Consider the following 17,693-nt stretch of genomic DNA (forward strand, 5'->3'; position numbering starts at 1 on the left):
AAGTATTGTATTTGTGTATGAATATGTAGCTTCCATCTTTAATGTTCTCCCTCATGATATTTTCCAGTACTTAAAAAAAAAACCTTATTTGGTTTGAATAAAAATTAGTCTCTTTATGCTTGAGAAGCATCTTAATGGATGTTAACATTTCTTAATTTTGTTTCTTATTTGATTTTGTTAATTTCAAAACATACTTAATATCCAAATAAAAATGTTTATTTTTGCACTGCAAAGCGTCTCTCCGTTAATATTTTCTTCTTGGTTCCTCTCAGCAAGCATATATTGAACATTATAACTAGGTGCCCAGCATTATCATTGGTATTAGGGATATAAAATTAAATAAGAACTGCTTATGGTCTCAAGTAGGTGTAGGCACTTTAAATAACTGCAAAACTATATGATTAAATTTAATGTGATTAAATTTAGGTTAAATATATTAGTGTTTTTATTGAGACCGTATTCCAATTGGATATCAGTTCGATGTGGATAACTTCAAATGTCTGAACGATTTACCATGCAAATTCCCTTCAAGTGATTTTTAAAACTGTAAAGTCAGAAAAATATTAAATTCTTATACAACAATTTCGTTGTTTTACTGTTAATTATAGCAAAGGAAGATGCAAACTGTGCAGTGTGCGACAGCCCGGGAGACCTCTTAGATCAGTTCTTTTGTACTACTTGTGGTCAGCACTATCATGGAATGTGCCTGGATATAGCGGTTACTCCATTAAAACGTGCAGGTTGGCAATGTCCTGAGTGCAAAGTGTGCCAGAACTGCAAGTAAGTTTTAATTTCAACTCCAAGGTGTGTATTAAGAGAGACCCTATTATTAGGTACTAAAGGTGTGTGTAATATGATAAAGGTTGTTCATACTGTAGCTATCTTCATCCACACTGACTCCATCACGTCTTTAAAAAATTGCTAGATATTTATTAACATTTATATTACTTTGAAGCAAACCTAAACAGAAACTAATTTTAATAATTTAAATTGCTCTGGTTGCCTAAAAAGCTAACTTAAATTGGCCAACATTTTTTAAATGAATATTAACAATTAAAAATAAATAAGCATTAGAAAATTAAAGCAGCTTTTTTTCTGAGCGAGACTGGGGAAGAGATTTAATAGGAAATTAAACCTCTAACTATAGCAAGTAGTTATTAGAGTGAGCCAAAGTATCAGTGATAAGTTTCAGTTTCTTCTCCAGGAACAACAATTTATATTAAGTCTGTTTAAAAAAGAAATCTGTATCTATCTGAAACCAGCAGTTCCTTCACCTGAAACAAAGTATCGTATGACATTTAAATGTTTGTAAGGGGTTATCCTTTTCTATTTGTATTCCATCCTTGGTCATTTTTCCAGTCTTTTCTGTGATTTTTTTTTTTTCTCATGCTACTAATCAGCATGATAATTTGGAGATGTTCCCTGCATCCACAGCAGTCTTCAAGTAGTTTACAAGCCGAGGACTTTTGTAATCAGCAGAAATGAGGTCCACCACTGCCATGATCAGTCTTTTTTATTTGTAATTTAATTTGATAACAATAAGCATCAATATCTTAGAATTATGTAGAATAAATAGGACCATGTGCTTTTATGTTTTGGTAAAAATTAAAGAAAATATCAGTAAACATTTGATACCTTGTATCTGCCAGTCTTCTTGAGAAGGAGTGAGAGAACACAAAGAAAGAGTGCTTTTCTTCCAAGGTCTTTCATATAGCTAAAAAGACAAAATGTGCAATTTTATATGTAGAATTTGTTAAATTAAATAAGAAATTACTGGAGCCCAACTAATCCATCTTCCATTTTACTTCTGTTTATCCCCAGGTTTTATTCAGTGGTTCCTCTCTCAGCTCTTCTTCTTGCATTCCCTAGTTTTTCTTTTCCCCTCCTCTTTAATTAAATTCTTAGTATCTGAGAGTGATTAATATAGTCAAGAGTCAAGGCAGAGGTCATGGGCAGGAAAGGGGCCCAATCTTTGGGGCAGAAAAGTGTTTAGGGGAAGATTTTAGGTTTTCAATTACAATTCTTAATGATTATGACAAGATGATTATTCTTATACCTATTTGTTTAGCACTTATTGCTTAATGGATATTCTTAGCTCTTCAACCAGAATTATATTTAATTCTCATAGTAATCTTTGATTTTTTTTTTTTCGCTTTTTGTAACTGAAACTAAGAGGGCTTAAGTTTAGGTTATTCAGGAGTCACACAGCTAGAAAAATTAAAGTCTGAATACAGATGTAGGTCTGATCCAAATTTGATCCTCTTTTTATTATATGGGAATATCTTCCAATTCACTGTGCCAAGATTTGTTCCTTTCTGTACAGCATCACCTATCAGTTATAGCTCCTTCCCCAAAAAAGGATGGGTATGGGATGTTTAAAAAGTAAAGATCAAAGTCATTCATCTTGCCTTAACCCCTCCTCCTTTGCAGGGATCCTAAAATGACTAAAGCAGGTTCACCATAGGTGAGCATTCAGTAAGGATACTCCTTTGGGGACCTTTGGAAGATGTCTGCCCCATCCTCTAGAGGGTCAACTCTGTCATTTTCTGTGTGTAGACGAAAACAAACACTGAGGGTATTTAGGAACTGGGCCATTCCCAGGGATGATTCTTTTCATGATTACTTATGTTACAAACATAAGTTTAAAGATAAGGCATCATTAATGCTATCTTATTTTTTAGACAATCGGGAGAAGATAGCAAGATGCTAGTGTGTGATACGTGTGACAAAGGGTATCATACTTTTTGTCTTCAACCAGTTATGAAATCAGTACCAACCAATGGCTGGAAATGCAAAGTAAGTTGTTTATTTTTTTAAGAAAAATATCATCTGTATGTTTTTTATATAGAGCAGACAAATTGGATACCTATTCAAACCTATATATTAGCTACAACTTTTTTTAAAAGAAAGGCTTTATTGATGTTTAACTGGTATACAGGAAACTACACACCTTTAAAGTCTGTAGTTTAACTTGACACATGTATACACTGATGAAACCATCATCGCCTTCAAGATAATGAACATGCACCTCACCACGAACAGTTTCCTGGTGTCCCTTGGGAATTCCTCCTTTCTGACTGTTCCCTGCCTTATTCCCTGTCTTCCAGGCAGTCTGCTTCCTCCCACTACAGATGAGTTTGCATTCGCTAGAGTTGTATATAAGCGATGTTATATAGTACATACCTTTTTCTTGTGTCTCTTCCTTTTTCTTTCCTTCCTTCCTCCCTCCCTCCCCCCCCTCGCTCCCCCCTTTCTTTTCTTTCTTTTTTTTGGTGGGAGGCTCTGGCATTTTAAACTCAAAATAATTGAGATTCACCCATATTATTGCGTATACCAGTAGTGATTCCTTTTTATTGCTGAATAGCGGAGGTACCACAATTTGTTTATTGAATCACCTGTGGGTGAACATTTCAGTTGTTTACAAATTTAGGCTGTTATGAAAAATGCCTCTATGAACCTGTTAAATAACGTATTCATGGCTTAGAAATTGTTTTTGAATGATTTATCATTAGTCGTTGCAACTCTTTGAAATAGGTAGTATTCCTGTTATGCAGATACTGAGAGAGTTTTTAAATCTATGAATTTAAAATCCAGAAATAAAACAGATTACATTTTTAAAATAATTTATTAAAGTATAGTTGATTTACAGTGTTTCAATTTCTGCTGTACAACACGGTAATTCAGTTACACACACATGCTTTTTCATATTCTTTTCCATTATGGTTTATCACAGGATATGGAATATAGTTCCCTATGCTCTGTGACCTTGTTGTTTATCCATTCTATATATATTGGTTTGCATATGCTAATCACAAACTCCCATTCTGTCCCTCCCCCTTGGCCACCACAGGTCTGTTCTCTCTGAGTCTGTTTCTGTTTCATAGATAAGTTCATTTGTGTCCTATTTTAGATTCCATGCATAGGTGATATCATATGGTATTTGTCTTTCTTTGACTGACTGAGTACGATAAACTCTAGGTTCATCCATGTTGCTGCAGATGGCAGTATTTCATCCTTTTTTATTGCTGAGTAGTATTCGTGTGTGTGTATGTGTGTGTGTGTGTGTATACACACCACATCGTCTTTATCTATTCATTTGTTGTTGATAGGTCGTTTCCGTGTCTTGGCTGTTGTGAATAGTGCTGCCGTGAACATGGGGGTGCATGTATCTTTTTGAATTATGATTTTGTGTGGATATATGTGCAGGAGTGGGATTGTTGGATGGTATGATAGTTCTATATTTAGTTTTCTGAGGACCCTCCATACTGTTTTCAATAGTGGCTGCACCGATTTCCATTCCTGTCAGCAGTGTAGGAGGGTTCCCTTTGCTCCATACTCTCTCCAACATTTGTTATTTGTAGGCTTGGTTTAATGATGGTCATTCTGCCTGGCGTGAGGTGGTGCCTCATTGTAGTTTTGATCTGGATTTCACCAAGAGTTAGTGATGATAAGTATCTTTTCATGTGTCTATTGGCCATCTGTATGTCTTCTTTGGAGAAAGGTCTGTTTAGGTCTTCGGCCCCAAAATAAACTGCATTTTGATCAACCTGGCTTTTAGGTGATTTTACTGTGATTTTATATGTACATATATGTGTATGTATTTAGGTATAAACTTGTATTAAATACTTGGGTTCATGTTGTGTGTGTATGTGGTAGTAAGTGTTGACTTAGTTGTCAGTTTTTTAAGAGACTGTGTAAAGTTTTTTTGGGTTTTGAGAGGATCTGTAGACATTTTTAAAACTTTCGTTAGTCTTTCTGCTTGGTGGGGCACTTTGAAGATGTGTCTTGAGCTGTTTTAAATTTTTTGTGGGGATTTTCATAATTGTGATTCTCCTCTTTTCCATCTGTTTTGGTATTTGCATCTTTACGACCTTGATGCATTTCATTCAGGCTTCTCTAAACTTCTGAGGAGTTTATTGAGGCTCTGTCACCTGTATGTCTAATGCTGTAGGTTGGCTCACAGCTCTACCTGTTGGTTAGAGTTATAATAGTACCAAGTAAACAACAACAAATTTAACAGTTATCTGTCCATGGAAGCACAAAATATTTAAATTCTTAAAGTGAAAGAAGAAGGGAAGAATAACTCAAGTTCACCTTTAATTCCCAACTGACTGAATAAAACTGATTTTCTTTTCTGTTGGGAAGATATTTACTATGAATATTCTCTAGGATGAGTCAGTCATAAAAACAGTTTTAATTTGCTTCCTTTGAAATCTATACAGGTAAACTAATAAATTCTATACTAAGAACTGGTGAGAAACTAGTGATTAAGTGAATTTTCCAAGTTTACTAATTTTAGAGCAGAATGGAGACAAACTCAGGTTTCCTATCTTTTTTTTTTTCTTTTTCTTCTTTTTCTACGGCTGCACCCGTGGCATATGGAGGTTCCCAGGCTAGGGGTCGAATCGGAGCTGTAGCCACCAGCCTACGCCACAGCTACAGCAACTCGGGATCCAAGCCGGGTCTGTGACCTACACCACAGCTCATGGCAACGCTGGATCCTTAACCCACTGAGCGAGGCCAGGGATCAAACCCCCAACCTCATGGTTCCCAGTGGGATTCGTTAACCACTGCACCACGATGGGAACTCCATCAGGTTTCCTATCTTACATTGTAATGCTTTATTCAATAGATTCTGCTCCCTGTGATATCATACTATACTTGAGTAACAGTGCTTTTCTCCCTAGACTAGATAAGGTATATTCATTAATCTAACTTTCATCTCTGTTAGGATCTGGATCCTAAGAAACTAAAGACTCTAGATCCATGAGCCATCTCTACCTACCCCTGATATCACTGGGCTGAGTTTATTATTTTCTTAATTTTATAGAATAGACATGAAGCTAGGTATAAACTTCTTTAATCTGTGCTAATTGAACTGACTTTTAAAAAAAATAAAAGTAAATAGAATTTAGAAAATAAATGTTAATTTAGTCTAACAAATAATTTTGCTTTGAATCTAAATTGCCAAGACCTGGTTTAAAAGAAAGATACTTTCTCAGGTCCAGTTCATTGCACAAGTTTTTTCTTTGTCTTTAATAATGTTCATAGAATGCCTTTTGTATAAGTATTTGTATAGAAATTGTTTGATAATGCCACGATTGTGTTTACTAGTTCAGAGCAATCAGACCTCAAAGTGCCAACAAGCAGTTCCTTGAACATGAGATGTAATGAAGTGCCACTCAAAATTCTGTAAAGCTTTTTGTTCACAGGTGCACAGTGGTGCAACTGAAATCTGTAATAAATCCAATTATTTCTGAAATAAGTTCCTCTTTACAAGTTACTGGTGTGCTGTGTGCAGCTTCTGTTGTCAGTTTGTGTGTGTGAAGAATCCCCTTGCTCTGTGGATGCTGCTGCTGCGGCGTTATCCCTGTGCCACCGAGACTTCTCATGCTTTTTACCACGATTTTACTATGGAAAATCTTGTATCTTTCACGTGTCTTTGATAGCACTTGGGACTAATACAATAAATACAAATGCTTAATGCAGTTTAAAAAGTTTTTGTTTGTTTGTTTTTTCTTTTCTATGTTCACCACCCCCTGCCATATGGAGTTCCCTGGCCAGGAATCAGATCCACACCCGCAGTTTCAACCTAAGCCTAAACTGCAGCAATGCGGGATCCCTAACCCACTATGCTGGGCCGTGATTTGAACCTGCGTCCCAGCGCTCCCAAGACGCCGCAGATCCCATTGTACCACAGCAGGAAGTCCATGGCAGTTAAATTTTGTATTAAATTTTTATAATTAACATTTCTTTAAAAGGTTTCGAGTTCTCAGAAAACATCTAGAACCCGAGAATACCTGTGTTCTCCCGCATCCTCACTTTCTCGTCCTGTTGCTACTTCTGCCCTTCTTGAGTTCGGTTTGTCCTGTGTTCTCGGCGTCTTCAAGAGGGGTGGGATGGAGTGCGGTGGCGGAGGTGGTCGTGGAATTCAAGGCCGCTACTGCCTGCAGGAGGCTCTTTTGGCAGCTGGGCTCACATGCTTCCAGGTGGCTCCAGCCCAAGGCTTCTGCCCCAGCAGCCTGCGGGAGGGAGGCGCTGGCTGGCCGTAGAGCCGGTGGTGGTGGGGTTTGCCCTCATCCGAGGTTCCTGGGAAGGGGCCCTGTCGTGGCAGGCCCCCGGATGGAGTGTGGTGAGGGGTGGGAGAAGGCGCCCGCGCAGTTTTGCGCCGCATCCCCGTCCCCCCCCCCGCGATGAGCGTTTGCACCTGGAACCTGCCGGCGGAGCGTTCGGGTTCTAGGCCCGAGGGCGGGGCCCTGGGGGGCGGGGCCTTTCCGCCCGGGAACCGAGCCCTCGAGGCCCCGCGCTCAGCCGGGGGAGGGGCTTGAGGGCCGAGGGGGGTCGCGCTGCTGCCGCCCGCCCGGGAGCCGTCGTCCGGGCTGCCGAAACCCTGCGCTTTGGCGTCTTCTCTCGGCCTGGCTGTAGGTCTAAAGAGAAAACCTGCTGTCGACGGATTTTACGGTGTATGTTCGTTTCTCTGCTGCCGCGCTTCTACTTGCCTTTTTACTTTTCTGAAGTAGGTAGTTGAGTTCGTAATTCGTGTTCTTTATTTCTCTGAGGACAAAAGGATATTTTAAGACTATATATACTTTTGATTATAGCTTCGACTTCGTATTTGTTGCTTTGGTAACTTTATATGTGTGGATATCTGACCTAATTTAGATAAAGATTTTAGATTTTAGAATTTCGAATTTTTTAGGTTGTGCTTAAACATGTTAATATCTGTTTTAATTGTATTTAATCATTTAACTAGTGTTTTCTAGAAGATATATATTTGGATGCTTGAAATAGTGACTTTTTAAGATGTTGTGTTTCTTTCTTTCGTTGTTTGTTTCTTTTTTTTTTTTTTTTTGCTTTTTGTGGGTCTGCAGGTGCAGCATATGGAAGTTCCCGGGCTAGGGGCCTAATTGGAGCTACAGCTGCTGCTGTATACCACAGCAACTAGGGATCCGAGCTGAGTCTGCAACCTACACCACAGCTCACAGCAACACCAGGTCCTTAACACACTGAGCAAGGCCAAGGATCAAATGAATCCTCATGGATACTGGTTGGGCTCATTACTGCTGAGCCACAATGGGAATTTCTGTGTTTATTTCATTTAATTAGACAAAGTTCTTTTTCCTTATTTTTTTGACTATTTGATTCAACAGCATAGTAGGATGTAGTTAAAATTGACCACGACAATTTCTCATAGCAATTTCTCCTTGCATTTTACTTAAAGTTCTTTTTACCAGAATATTATTTTATGTTGCTTATTAGCAAGTAGGTCAGACTAGGGTGGATATATTAGGTTTTTTATCAGTGTAAAACTATTCTCTTTATTCCGTGTAATTCTTTTTTGGGGGAGGGACTGGATATTTTGCTTTGCCTGACAGTATGGCCACATCGGGTTTTAATTTACCAGTTGATTGTGATCTTGTCACATCTTTTTATTTTTGATCCTTGTGTGACATTTTAACTGTACCTTTCAGAAGGTTTAGTAATCAAATATTTATTTATTTATGGTCTTTTTGTCTTTTTAGGGCCGCACATGCGCCATATGGAGGTTCTCAGGCTAGGGGTCTAATCGGAGCTATAGCTGCCAGCCTACACCACCGCCAGATCCAAGCCGAGTCTGCAACCTGCACCACAGCTCTCGGCAATGCCAGATCCTTAACCCACTGAGCTAGGCCAGGGATGAACCCAAATCCTCATGGATGCTAGTGGGGTTTGCTAATCCCTGAGCCACGACGGGAACTCCAGTGGTCAAGAGTTTAGGTTGATGGATGTAATTGAAATGCTTGGCTATTTTTAAGACAACTAATTTTTTTTAAATTTCCTGTCTTTTTTTTCTGTTCCTTTTATTTCCTGCAGTAATTTGCTATTTAGAATTTTTTTTTTTGTCTTTTTGCTATTTCTTGGGCCGCTCCCGAGGCACATGGAGGTTCCCAGGCTAGGGGTCGAATTGGAGCTGTAGCCACCGGCCTACGCCAGAGCCACAGCCACGCGGGATCCCAGCCGCATCTGCAACCTACACCACAGCTCACGGCAACGCCGGATCGTTAACCCACTGAGCAAGGGCAGGGACCGAACCGGCAACCTCATGGTTCCTAGTCGGATTCGTTAACCACTGTGCCACGACGGGAACTCCGCTATTTAGAATCTTAATTTATTAATGTTAAGTTGTAAATGTTGAGAATAATTTTCCCTCCCACTTCTCATTAAAAATGAAGAAATTAGAAATTTTCTTTTCAGTTTTTCCCCTCCCGTCTTAACCCAGACTGTAAACCATGTCCCTTTTTTTTTTTTTTTTTAAGTATATCTTCTCTATAAATTCCAGTCTCATGTCACCCCTAATATTTTGGAAACTTGGTTGTACACCTCTATAAAAGAATTGTCACCTTTCTGGAATTTTGTGTATCTGAAAGAGAATGTTGTTTTCAAACTACTGTAAGAACATAGTGTGGTAAAGCTTTGTGTTCCAAGTTTTTCTTCCTTTTTTTTTTTTTTTTTTAAGTCTGCTTAGTTATATTCCTTTTTTTCTGCTTGAGCCATGATGTCTTTATTTTTGTCAGTTCTTTGGGTTTGTTTCCAGGATGTATCACTGTTTTACCCTAATTACCCTCGACTAGAACATTGCCATTCTGCTTTCAGGCCCTGGGAGAAGGTCTAGAGAAGTGTTGGGCCTTTTTCTTTTTTAAAAATATTTACCTTCTTTACATTCTCTTTAATGATTTCTCTTTAGTGATTTCCAGATCACTGTGTTTCCTGCTTTAGTTCATTATCATCATCGTTAAGGTTTTCATTGTCTTAGAAAATGTGTTCACAATCCCAGGTTTATTTCTCAAGGTTGTTCTGCCTTCCTTTTGTTCTCCCTTACTACTTTGCTTTCCATAATAGTCTGCTGTTCTCTTTCACATGACGGAATTATTTATAATATTCCTGAGTCTGTGAATGGTTAGTGTGTGTGTTTTATTCTCTTCTGTGGAGGCATCATGATGCGGTTAGAAGGATTAGGCTGTGGAGTCACAGCTCGGCTTCTCCAGTTGCTGAGTACAGGAGCTTTGGCACGTTGCTGGACTTCGGTCCCCCTGGTTTCATCGAGTGGAGGCTGTTAAGGGTGCTCACCTGGCAGGGGAGTCGGGTTTCGTGGGACGATGCTGTGAGGTGTTCAGTCGTCATGGAGGTTTTTCATGGGAACGCTTTTCCTCTGAGAATGATACTCTTTCTCTACTGTTCAGGTTTTTCAGTTCTTTATCGCCTTCAGTCATAATTTGTTCATTTAACATTTGGAGTCAGACCCTGTGGTGGAAGCTGAGATGCAGGCAACATGTGTGCCTTCTTGGGGGTGTCAGGGTAGTAGACGCTGCTTTTTTTTTTTTTTTTTTTTGAGGGCGCTCTTTTCAGGAGCTTTGTCACAGACCAGTCATTGTCCGCTAGGTGTCTTCTCCGTTTCTCTGGAATGCCGTTGTGTTGGTGTATTATGGGGGTTTTTTGGCTGTGCCATGCAGAGACTTGGCATGGGATCTCTGTTCCCAGACTGGAGGTTAAACCCTGGCCACAGTGATGAAAAGCGCTGAATCCTAACCACTAGACCAACAGGGAACTCTCTATTACGCATTTTAAAAGGCTTAATTTGGAAATAATTTCAGAGTTTAAAAGTTGGAAAAATAAAAATCATACGTTTATGCTGTTTGCCTAGATTCACCTCTTGTCAAGATTTCAGCATTATCATCCATGCCTTTGCTCTCCTCCCCCCGCCCCCACCAAACCCCCGTATATCTTTTTGCCTTGAACCACAGGAGGGTAAGTTACACAGGTTGTGTTCCCTTTACCTGTAGATACTTACATGGGTGTTTCCTAGTAACGACATTCTCCTAGCACGGTTAGCACCCCATTTACAACAGTCTGTCTCATCTCCCATCCACGCTTCAGTCTGTTGCTTGACCTAACGCCTGGTATGTAACATTTCCTTCCATGTGGGCTCCAGGGTCTGGTTCAGGGCCAGGTATTCCATTTACTTGTCATGTCATATCTTTTGACTCCTTTTTTTAAAATTACTCAATGAATTTTATTACATTTATAGTTGAACAACCATCATCACAACCCAAGTTTATAGCATTTCCATCCCTCTTGACTCCTTTAATCTGGAAAATTTCTTACTCCCTTCTTTGTTTTTTGATGTTGATATTTTTGAAGAGTAGAGTTTTTCTTCATATATTGAGGTTTTTTAAAAATAGTATCTTTCCTCGTCTTGTCTTTGATATTTCCTCATGATTATATAGAGTTATTCATTCTCGGCCAAATACTGTTTAAGTGATGGTGGGCCCGCCTCAGGGGCTCAGCTGAATGCTCCTGCTGCTTTCCTCTCCCGCACGGGTGATGTGAATTCTGATAATCTGATCAAGCTGCTCTCAAGTTTCTCCACTGTTTTCTCTTTCTCTCTTGTGTCTAATAAAGCAGTATGTGAGGAGACACTTTGAGACCATGCAAATATCTCTGCTCCTCAAAATTTTCTTCAAGATTTAGAAACCAATGGCTGATAGAGATTTTACCTGTTTGTAAAATGGTGCTTTCTAACTTCACATTTGCCAGTCAGCCCTCTGCATTCTGTTGTAAGCAAGAACCCTGCCGTGTTTCACATGTGAAAATTATAGAGTTTCAGTATTGACTCGTGTTATAACGAATTATTGTACCTAATTTGTGCTCAAATTGTCCCATTTTGCTTTTGATAGCTTTTTCAAGCTGGCTCCTGTGTCTCTGGGGATAGGATTTTTCAGAATCGTGTTAAACCTCCTCTTGCCCAGCCTTGGAATCACTTCTCTCTGCTATAAACAGGCCGGGTTCCTTTAGTGGAGGTTGGATCCTAGGTGCGCTCATTTCCATGGGGGGTTTACGTCTTTGCCTTGTCAGTAGACGACACACACATATATATATATATATACTTACACACATGTACAAATAAACACATAAGTGTGCGTCTGCTCACACGTGTACGTCACTCATAAATAAGGTGTTTACACCACCAGTGCCTCCAATCCCCGTCCCTCCCGCTGAGCTCCCTGCCTTCTCCCATTCCATCTTACCTGTTCTTGTACAGTAAGTCCTTGGGTTTTGCCTTTTATTCTTGAAGCTTCTGGGTTATTTTTTTTAATTCCCCATTTTAAAAATTGGTTTAATACATATATATATATATATATATATATATATATATATATATATATAAATAATTTATTTATTTATTTATTTTGTCTTTTTAGGGTTGTACCCCGTGGCATATGGAGGTTCCCAGGCTAAGGGTAGAATCGGAGCTGTAGCCCCCGGCCTGCACCAGAGCCACCGCAGTGCGGGATCCGAGCTGCGTTCGTGACCTACACCGCAGCGCACATCAATGCTGGATCTTTCCTTAACCCACTGAGCGAGGCCAGAGAGTGAACCTGTATCCTCATGGATACGAGTCAGATTCGTTCCTGCTGAGGCATGGTGGAAATTCCTTGATGTAATTTGTGAAAATACATGGTATATTAACATGCTTTAAAAATTTTCTGGTTTATCCTTCCTGTGTTTTTTGGTAATAATCAAATATATTTATGTTTTTCCTTTTTTTATTATATATATATATTACATATGTTCTTTTACATGTTGATTTTTTTTTTTTACTGAAAATCTGGAAGTCACTTCATATCAGTTCATAGAGCCTCATTCCTTTTTTTCTTTTTTAACCTCCTCCATTGTTTATCTGAACTGTTTTAATCAACCAATATCCTATGCTCGAATATATAGGTAGTTTCCAATATTGTACATTTGGTAGTCAGTAACTTTGGCATATGGTGTTTTGAATTATTGGGAGTGAATGTCCAGAAAAAAATTCTAGGAAGTGGGATGACTGGCTTGGGTTGGGGGTTGCTAAATGCACATGCAGTTTTGTTAGATATTGTCAAATTCCCTTTCATGGGTCTTGTGGAAGTTTGAGTTGCCACCACTCAAGGGCGAGAGAACTTCTTTTCTGCATCCTTGCCAAAAGGTGTCTGGTCAAGGGGTGTCAGGTTCAGCTTTTGGTTTTTTTGCCTGTCTTATGAGTGGAAAATGTTACCCAATGTAGTTTAATTTTCACTTCTCTTTTGAGCGAAGTTGATCATTTTTTCCTATGTTAAAGGGTTATTTTTACCTCTTTTTGTGTGTTATCTGTTCTTGTGTTTTGCCTGTTATCTTTGGAGATTTTTGCTTCCCCCTCCCCTGATTTAAGAGTTCCTTACATATTGAGGATATAAAGCCTTTAAGCTGTGTTACATGATTTTCCAGTGTGTTATTTCCTTCCAGTTATTTGCCTTTGTTATATTTTGCTATGCAAAAGTTCATTTTTATGTAGTCAGGTTTATTAATCTTTTTTTTTTTTTGTCTTTTTGTTGTTGTTGTTATTGCTGTTGTTGTTGCTATTTCTTGGGCCGCTTCCACGGCATATGGAGGTTCCCAGGCTAGGGGTCGAATCCGAGCTGTAGCCACCGGCCTACGCCAGAGCCACAGCAATGCGGGATCCGAGCCGCGTCTGCAACCTACACCACAGCTCACGGCAACGCCGGATCGTTAACCCACTGAGCAAGGGCAGGGACCGAACCTGCAACCTCATGGTTCCTAGTCGGATTCGTTAACCACTGCGCCACAATGGGAACTCCAGGTTTATTAATCTTTTATTGCCTCTGGATTTTTGAGTTCAAATTAAAAATTTGAGTTCAGGTTTCCTTATGCTGAGGTTATATGATAATTCATAGTTTCTTATAGTTTTTGTATTAGTTTACTTTGTACGTGTAGACCTAGGTCTCTAATCCCTTTGGAGTGGAAGTTTTTATATGGTGTGAGTTCTCTTTTCCCAATGGGCTGGGCTCTCCAGGTGTCCGAAATCCATTCACTAAAAAGACAGTCTTTGCCCTAGTGACTTAAGATGCTGGACTGGCGCAGTAGATTTAGTGGGTTTATTTCTTGTCTGTTTCATTGCTCTGACATCATGAGCTGATACCATTCTGTTTTTAGTTATCAAGGCTTTGCAGTATTTGGTAGTTTTGGAGCTTCAGAGCTTTTCTATTTCATAGATTTCCTAGTTGTTCTCGTGTTTATTTTTCCATATTAACTCTAGGTTCAGTCGATCTAGCTCCATGAAAAATATTACTGGACTTCTCATTAGAGTCATTTTAAATTTATTCATTGATAGTGACATCTTGATGTTAAGACATCTTAACTAAGAACAAGGTATGTCTTTGCTTTTATTCAGGTCTAGTTTCGTGTCTTCTAGGAATGTTTTCTAATTTTCTGCGTTTAGATTTCAGACATCTATTTTGTTGCTGTTATAAATGGGATTTTCCTCATTCATTTTGTCTTTTAACTGGTTACTGTTTGTGTATGTGAATTCTGTTGTTGACTTTTCATTGCTAATTTTATAGCCTGCTACTTTGTTAAATTCTTTCATTAAATTTATGGTAGATTCTTTAGGATTTCCAAGTGTACTATCTTATTTACAAATAGAGTTTTAGTTCTTCTTTTTCCTATTTGCCTTTGTTTTCATTTGTTTCAGGGTTTACATTGATTCAGAATCATGTTATACACTATTGGAGATAGTAGGCATCCTTGCTTTGTTTCTGATTTTAGTGGGACTGCCTCTAGGGTTCCCCAATCAAATAAGATGTTGGCTTTAGAATTGAAGTATGTGTGTATATCACATGAGGGAAATACCCATTCATTTTCATTTTCTCATTCCTAGTTTGTTTTTTTTAAACTAGGAATGGGTTTTAATTTTTTTCCAAATAGATTTTCAGCATCTGTTGAAATAATTTAACGTCTTTCCTCAGGCCTAATGATATGTTAAATTTTATTATTAGATTTTCCAGTATTTAACCATCCTTGCATTTCTTTGTATAAACTCTGCTTGGACATGGTTTATTATTTGAGTTGGTTTGCTAAAATTTTATTCAGGACTTTGGTGTGAGTATTTGTGAGTGTATCCGTTTTAAATCTCTAAGACTTAAGCTGACCTTTGATTCACGCTAGTTTCTCTTTTTTAGTGTCTCTTTCATATCAAACCAGCAGCTCAGAAAGATCAAGTTTTTCATTGGTGTTTTAGATGGGAAGGGTGGGGTGATGGGGTGGGTAATGAGAGCCCCACAGACCACCAGCCTTGTGCCCAGGATTTTAAAGCAGGTTGGCTCCCAGGCCGCTGGCTGGCCTTGCATATCATAAACAGTTCTGCTTTGCTAGGGTCATGCCATTCTCTGTTCTGAAAATGTGAAAAGCTGTAATTGGATTTTGATGATGAGTGATTATTTTCATAATTTCAGACACCAAATCACTTGCAGTGGGTCATGGTATTTTCTTGGTGTGAATTCTTAAGTTTCTAAGCTACCCATATAAACAAATGAAATTCTCTAGCAGGACCATTTTGTTTCCACAGTAGGGAGTGAGTAGATTTACTCAACACAAGCTCCTTCCTGATTCTGGAATACATTTCTTTTTGAAGTTTGGAATGCTGCATTCTCGGTTTTCTTCCTTCCCTATTTATGCTTTCTTGGATGTCTCTCTCCCCTATTTACACTTTCCTAGAGGTTTTAGTGTAAATCGAGTGCGGTCTCATCAGATGTTTGAAACAAACTGCTTTTTCAAAAACATATACCCTAAATGAGTGTCAGAAAAATTAAAGCTTAATGTATAATCTACAAATGTTTCATTGATTTTAAAAAAGGTTTACACCAGAACTGCAGTACAAATGCATAACAGACTGTTTTTGTTTTCATTTTTCCTGGTGTTTAGAATTGCAGAGTATGTGTAGAGTGTGGCACGCGGTCTAGTCCTCAGTGGCACCACAATTGCCTGGTATGTGACAGTTGTTACCAACAGCAGGATAACTTATGTCCTTTCTGTGGGAAGTGCTACCATCCAGAACTGCAGAAAGACATGCTCCATTGTAATATGTGCAAAAGGTAAGAAGACGTCCTTATTCCATAATGTGTTTGTCAGTCCTGCTCTCCATGAGATTTCCTGCTCTACCATTTGTCTTTGAGGTCCAGGCTTTTGTCATTCCACTAGTAATCCTTTAGTACTAAGGGCTGTTATGGATGGAATTTTGCTTTAATGAGTCTGAGAGGCGTATGAGGTGGGCAGAAAACCAGACAAGACCAGAAACAAGCATTAAGAGGGAAAAGTAAGGAAGAAATAATTTAAAAATATGTTTTGAAAGAATATATCCACTCCTGTATTATTTTTTTTGTCCTTTTTTGTTTGTTTGTTTTAAGGGCTGCCCTGGCAGCACATGGAGGTGCCCAGCCTAGGGGTCAAATTGGAGCTGTAGCCTCCAGCCTACGCCACAGCAACACCAGGTCTGAGCTGCATCTGCGACCTACACCACAGTTCACGGCACTGCCGGACCCTTAACCCACCGAGCGAGGCCAGGGATCAAACCTGCGTCCTCATGGAGACTCGTCGGATTCGTTTCTCCTGAGCCACGACGGGAACTCTTCAACACCTTTAATGACATCCAACAATGGCAGCTCCTTTTCTGGACCCTTCGGAAAAGCTTCAGTTGCTAACGCCTATGATCTCTCTCTGCCATCCTTACTCCTTCCTGTATCTAGTTTTTCAGCAGTTAGCTCTCTTCCTAGCTGTTCATTTGTCTTTAAGTTAGAGGATTTTATTTAAATATATTTATCGTCACAGATGGGTTCACTTAGAATGTGACAAACCAATAGATCATGACCTGGACTCTCAGCTCAAGGAAGAGTACATCTGTATGTATTGTAAACACTTAGCAGCTGAGATGGACCCGTTACAGCCAGGGGATGAGGTGGAGATGGCTGAACTCACTGCAGGTAAATTGGAGAATTCGTGTTTTTTATGATGCTGTGCGAGTCGGGCACCAGTACGTCGCTTTAGTAATAATGAAGGAATCCTGTGTATGAGCTCCCATCTTTTTTCTTTTTATTTTCTTTTGCCTTTTGTCCTTTTTAGGGCTGTACCCACGGCATATGGAGGTTCCCAGGCTAGGGGTCAAATCGGAGGTGTAGCCATCGGCCTATGCCACAGCCACAGCAACGCCAGATCCGAGCTTCGTCTGCGACCCACACCACAGCTCGCAGCAACGCCGGATCCTTAACCCACTGAGCAAGGCCCAGGATCGAACCCGCAACCTCATGGTTCCCAGTCGGTTCGTTTCCGCTGCACCACAGCAGGAACTCCTCAGATCCCATCTTATCTTTAGTTTCTGTAACGGGTGATCATGGTCATCTCTGAGTCGGCTGGCCATCACCCAGTCTGCCTTCTGTACAGCTCTTCTTCTAATTCTGAGTTCCCTCCACTTGTGTGTTTTGAGCCAGCAGCGCAGGTTCCTTCCTGTTTGGCTATATGACCAGTTTGCACTTCACATTCTGGGTTATTTTACTCCAAACAGATTTTAGTTTGATTGGTGCGCGCGTGCGGTCTCTCTCTCTCTCTTTTTTTTTCGGCTGTGCTTGTGGCATGTGGAAGTTCTTGGGCCAGGGATCGAACCCACACCACAGCAGCAGCCCAAGCCGCTGCAGTGACAATGCCAGATTCTTAACGCACTGTACCACAAGGAAAGTCCTCATGATGTCTTTTTAATGTTAATTCCCCCCTCTCGAGCCCAGCGTTTTATTCCGGTACTTTTATTAGTGCCCTGTGGCTTATAAACATAATAGCAAGAGTCTTAGATCGTA

The 17,693-nt window shown here is 39.6% G+C and overlaps 1 protein-coding gene across 6 annotated transcripts in view; it reads left to right on the forward strand.

Annotated features, from left to right (window-relative positions):
* The window catches only part of KMT2C (lysine methyltransferase 2C), a 286,669-nt gene that overhangs the window by 158,284 nt on the left and 110,692 nt on the right, over positions 1 to 17,693 (forward strand). For all 6 annotated transcript variants that reach the window (XM_047762929.1, XM_047762935.1, XM_047762930.1 and 3 more), the window contains exons 8-11: positions 609 to 780; positions 2,682 to 2,796; positions 15,775 to 15,944; positions 16,678 to 16,829. In XM_047762929.1, the coding sequence (XP_047618885.1) occupies positions 609 to 780; positions 2,682 to 2,796; positions 15,775 to 15,944; positions 16,678 to 16,829 (609 nt within the window). The remainder of the gene's footprint in view (positions 1 to 608; positions 781 to 2,681; positions 2,797 to 15,774; positions 15,945 to 16,677; positions 16,830 to 17,693) is intronic.

This window comes from Phacochoerus africanus, chromosome 16, assembly GCF_016906955.1.
Source record: "Phacochoerus africanus isolate WHEZ1 chromosome 16, ROS_Pafr_v1, whole genome shotgun sequence".
NCBI classification, from domain to species: domain Eukaryota; kingdom Metazoa; phylum Chordata; class Mammalia; order Artiodactyla; family Suidae; genus Phacochoerus; species Phacochoerus africanus.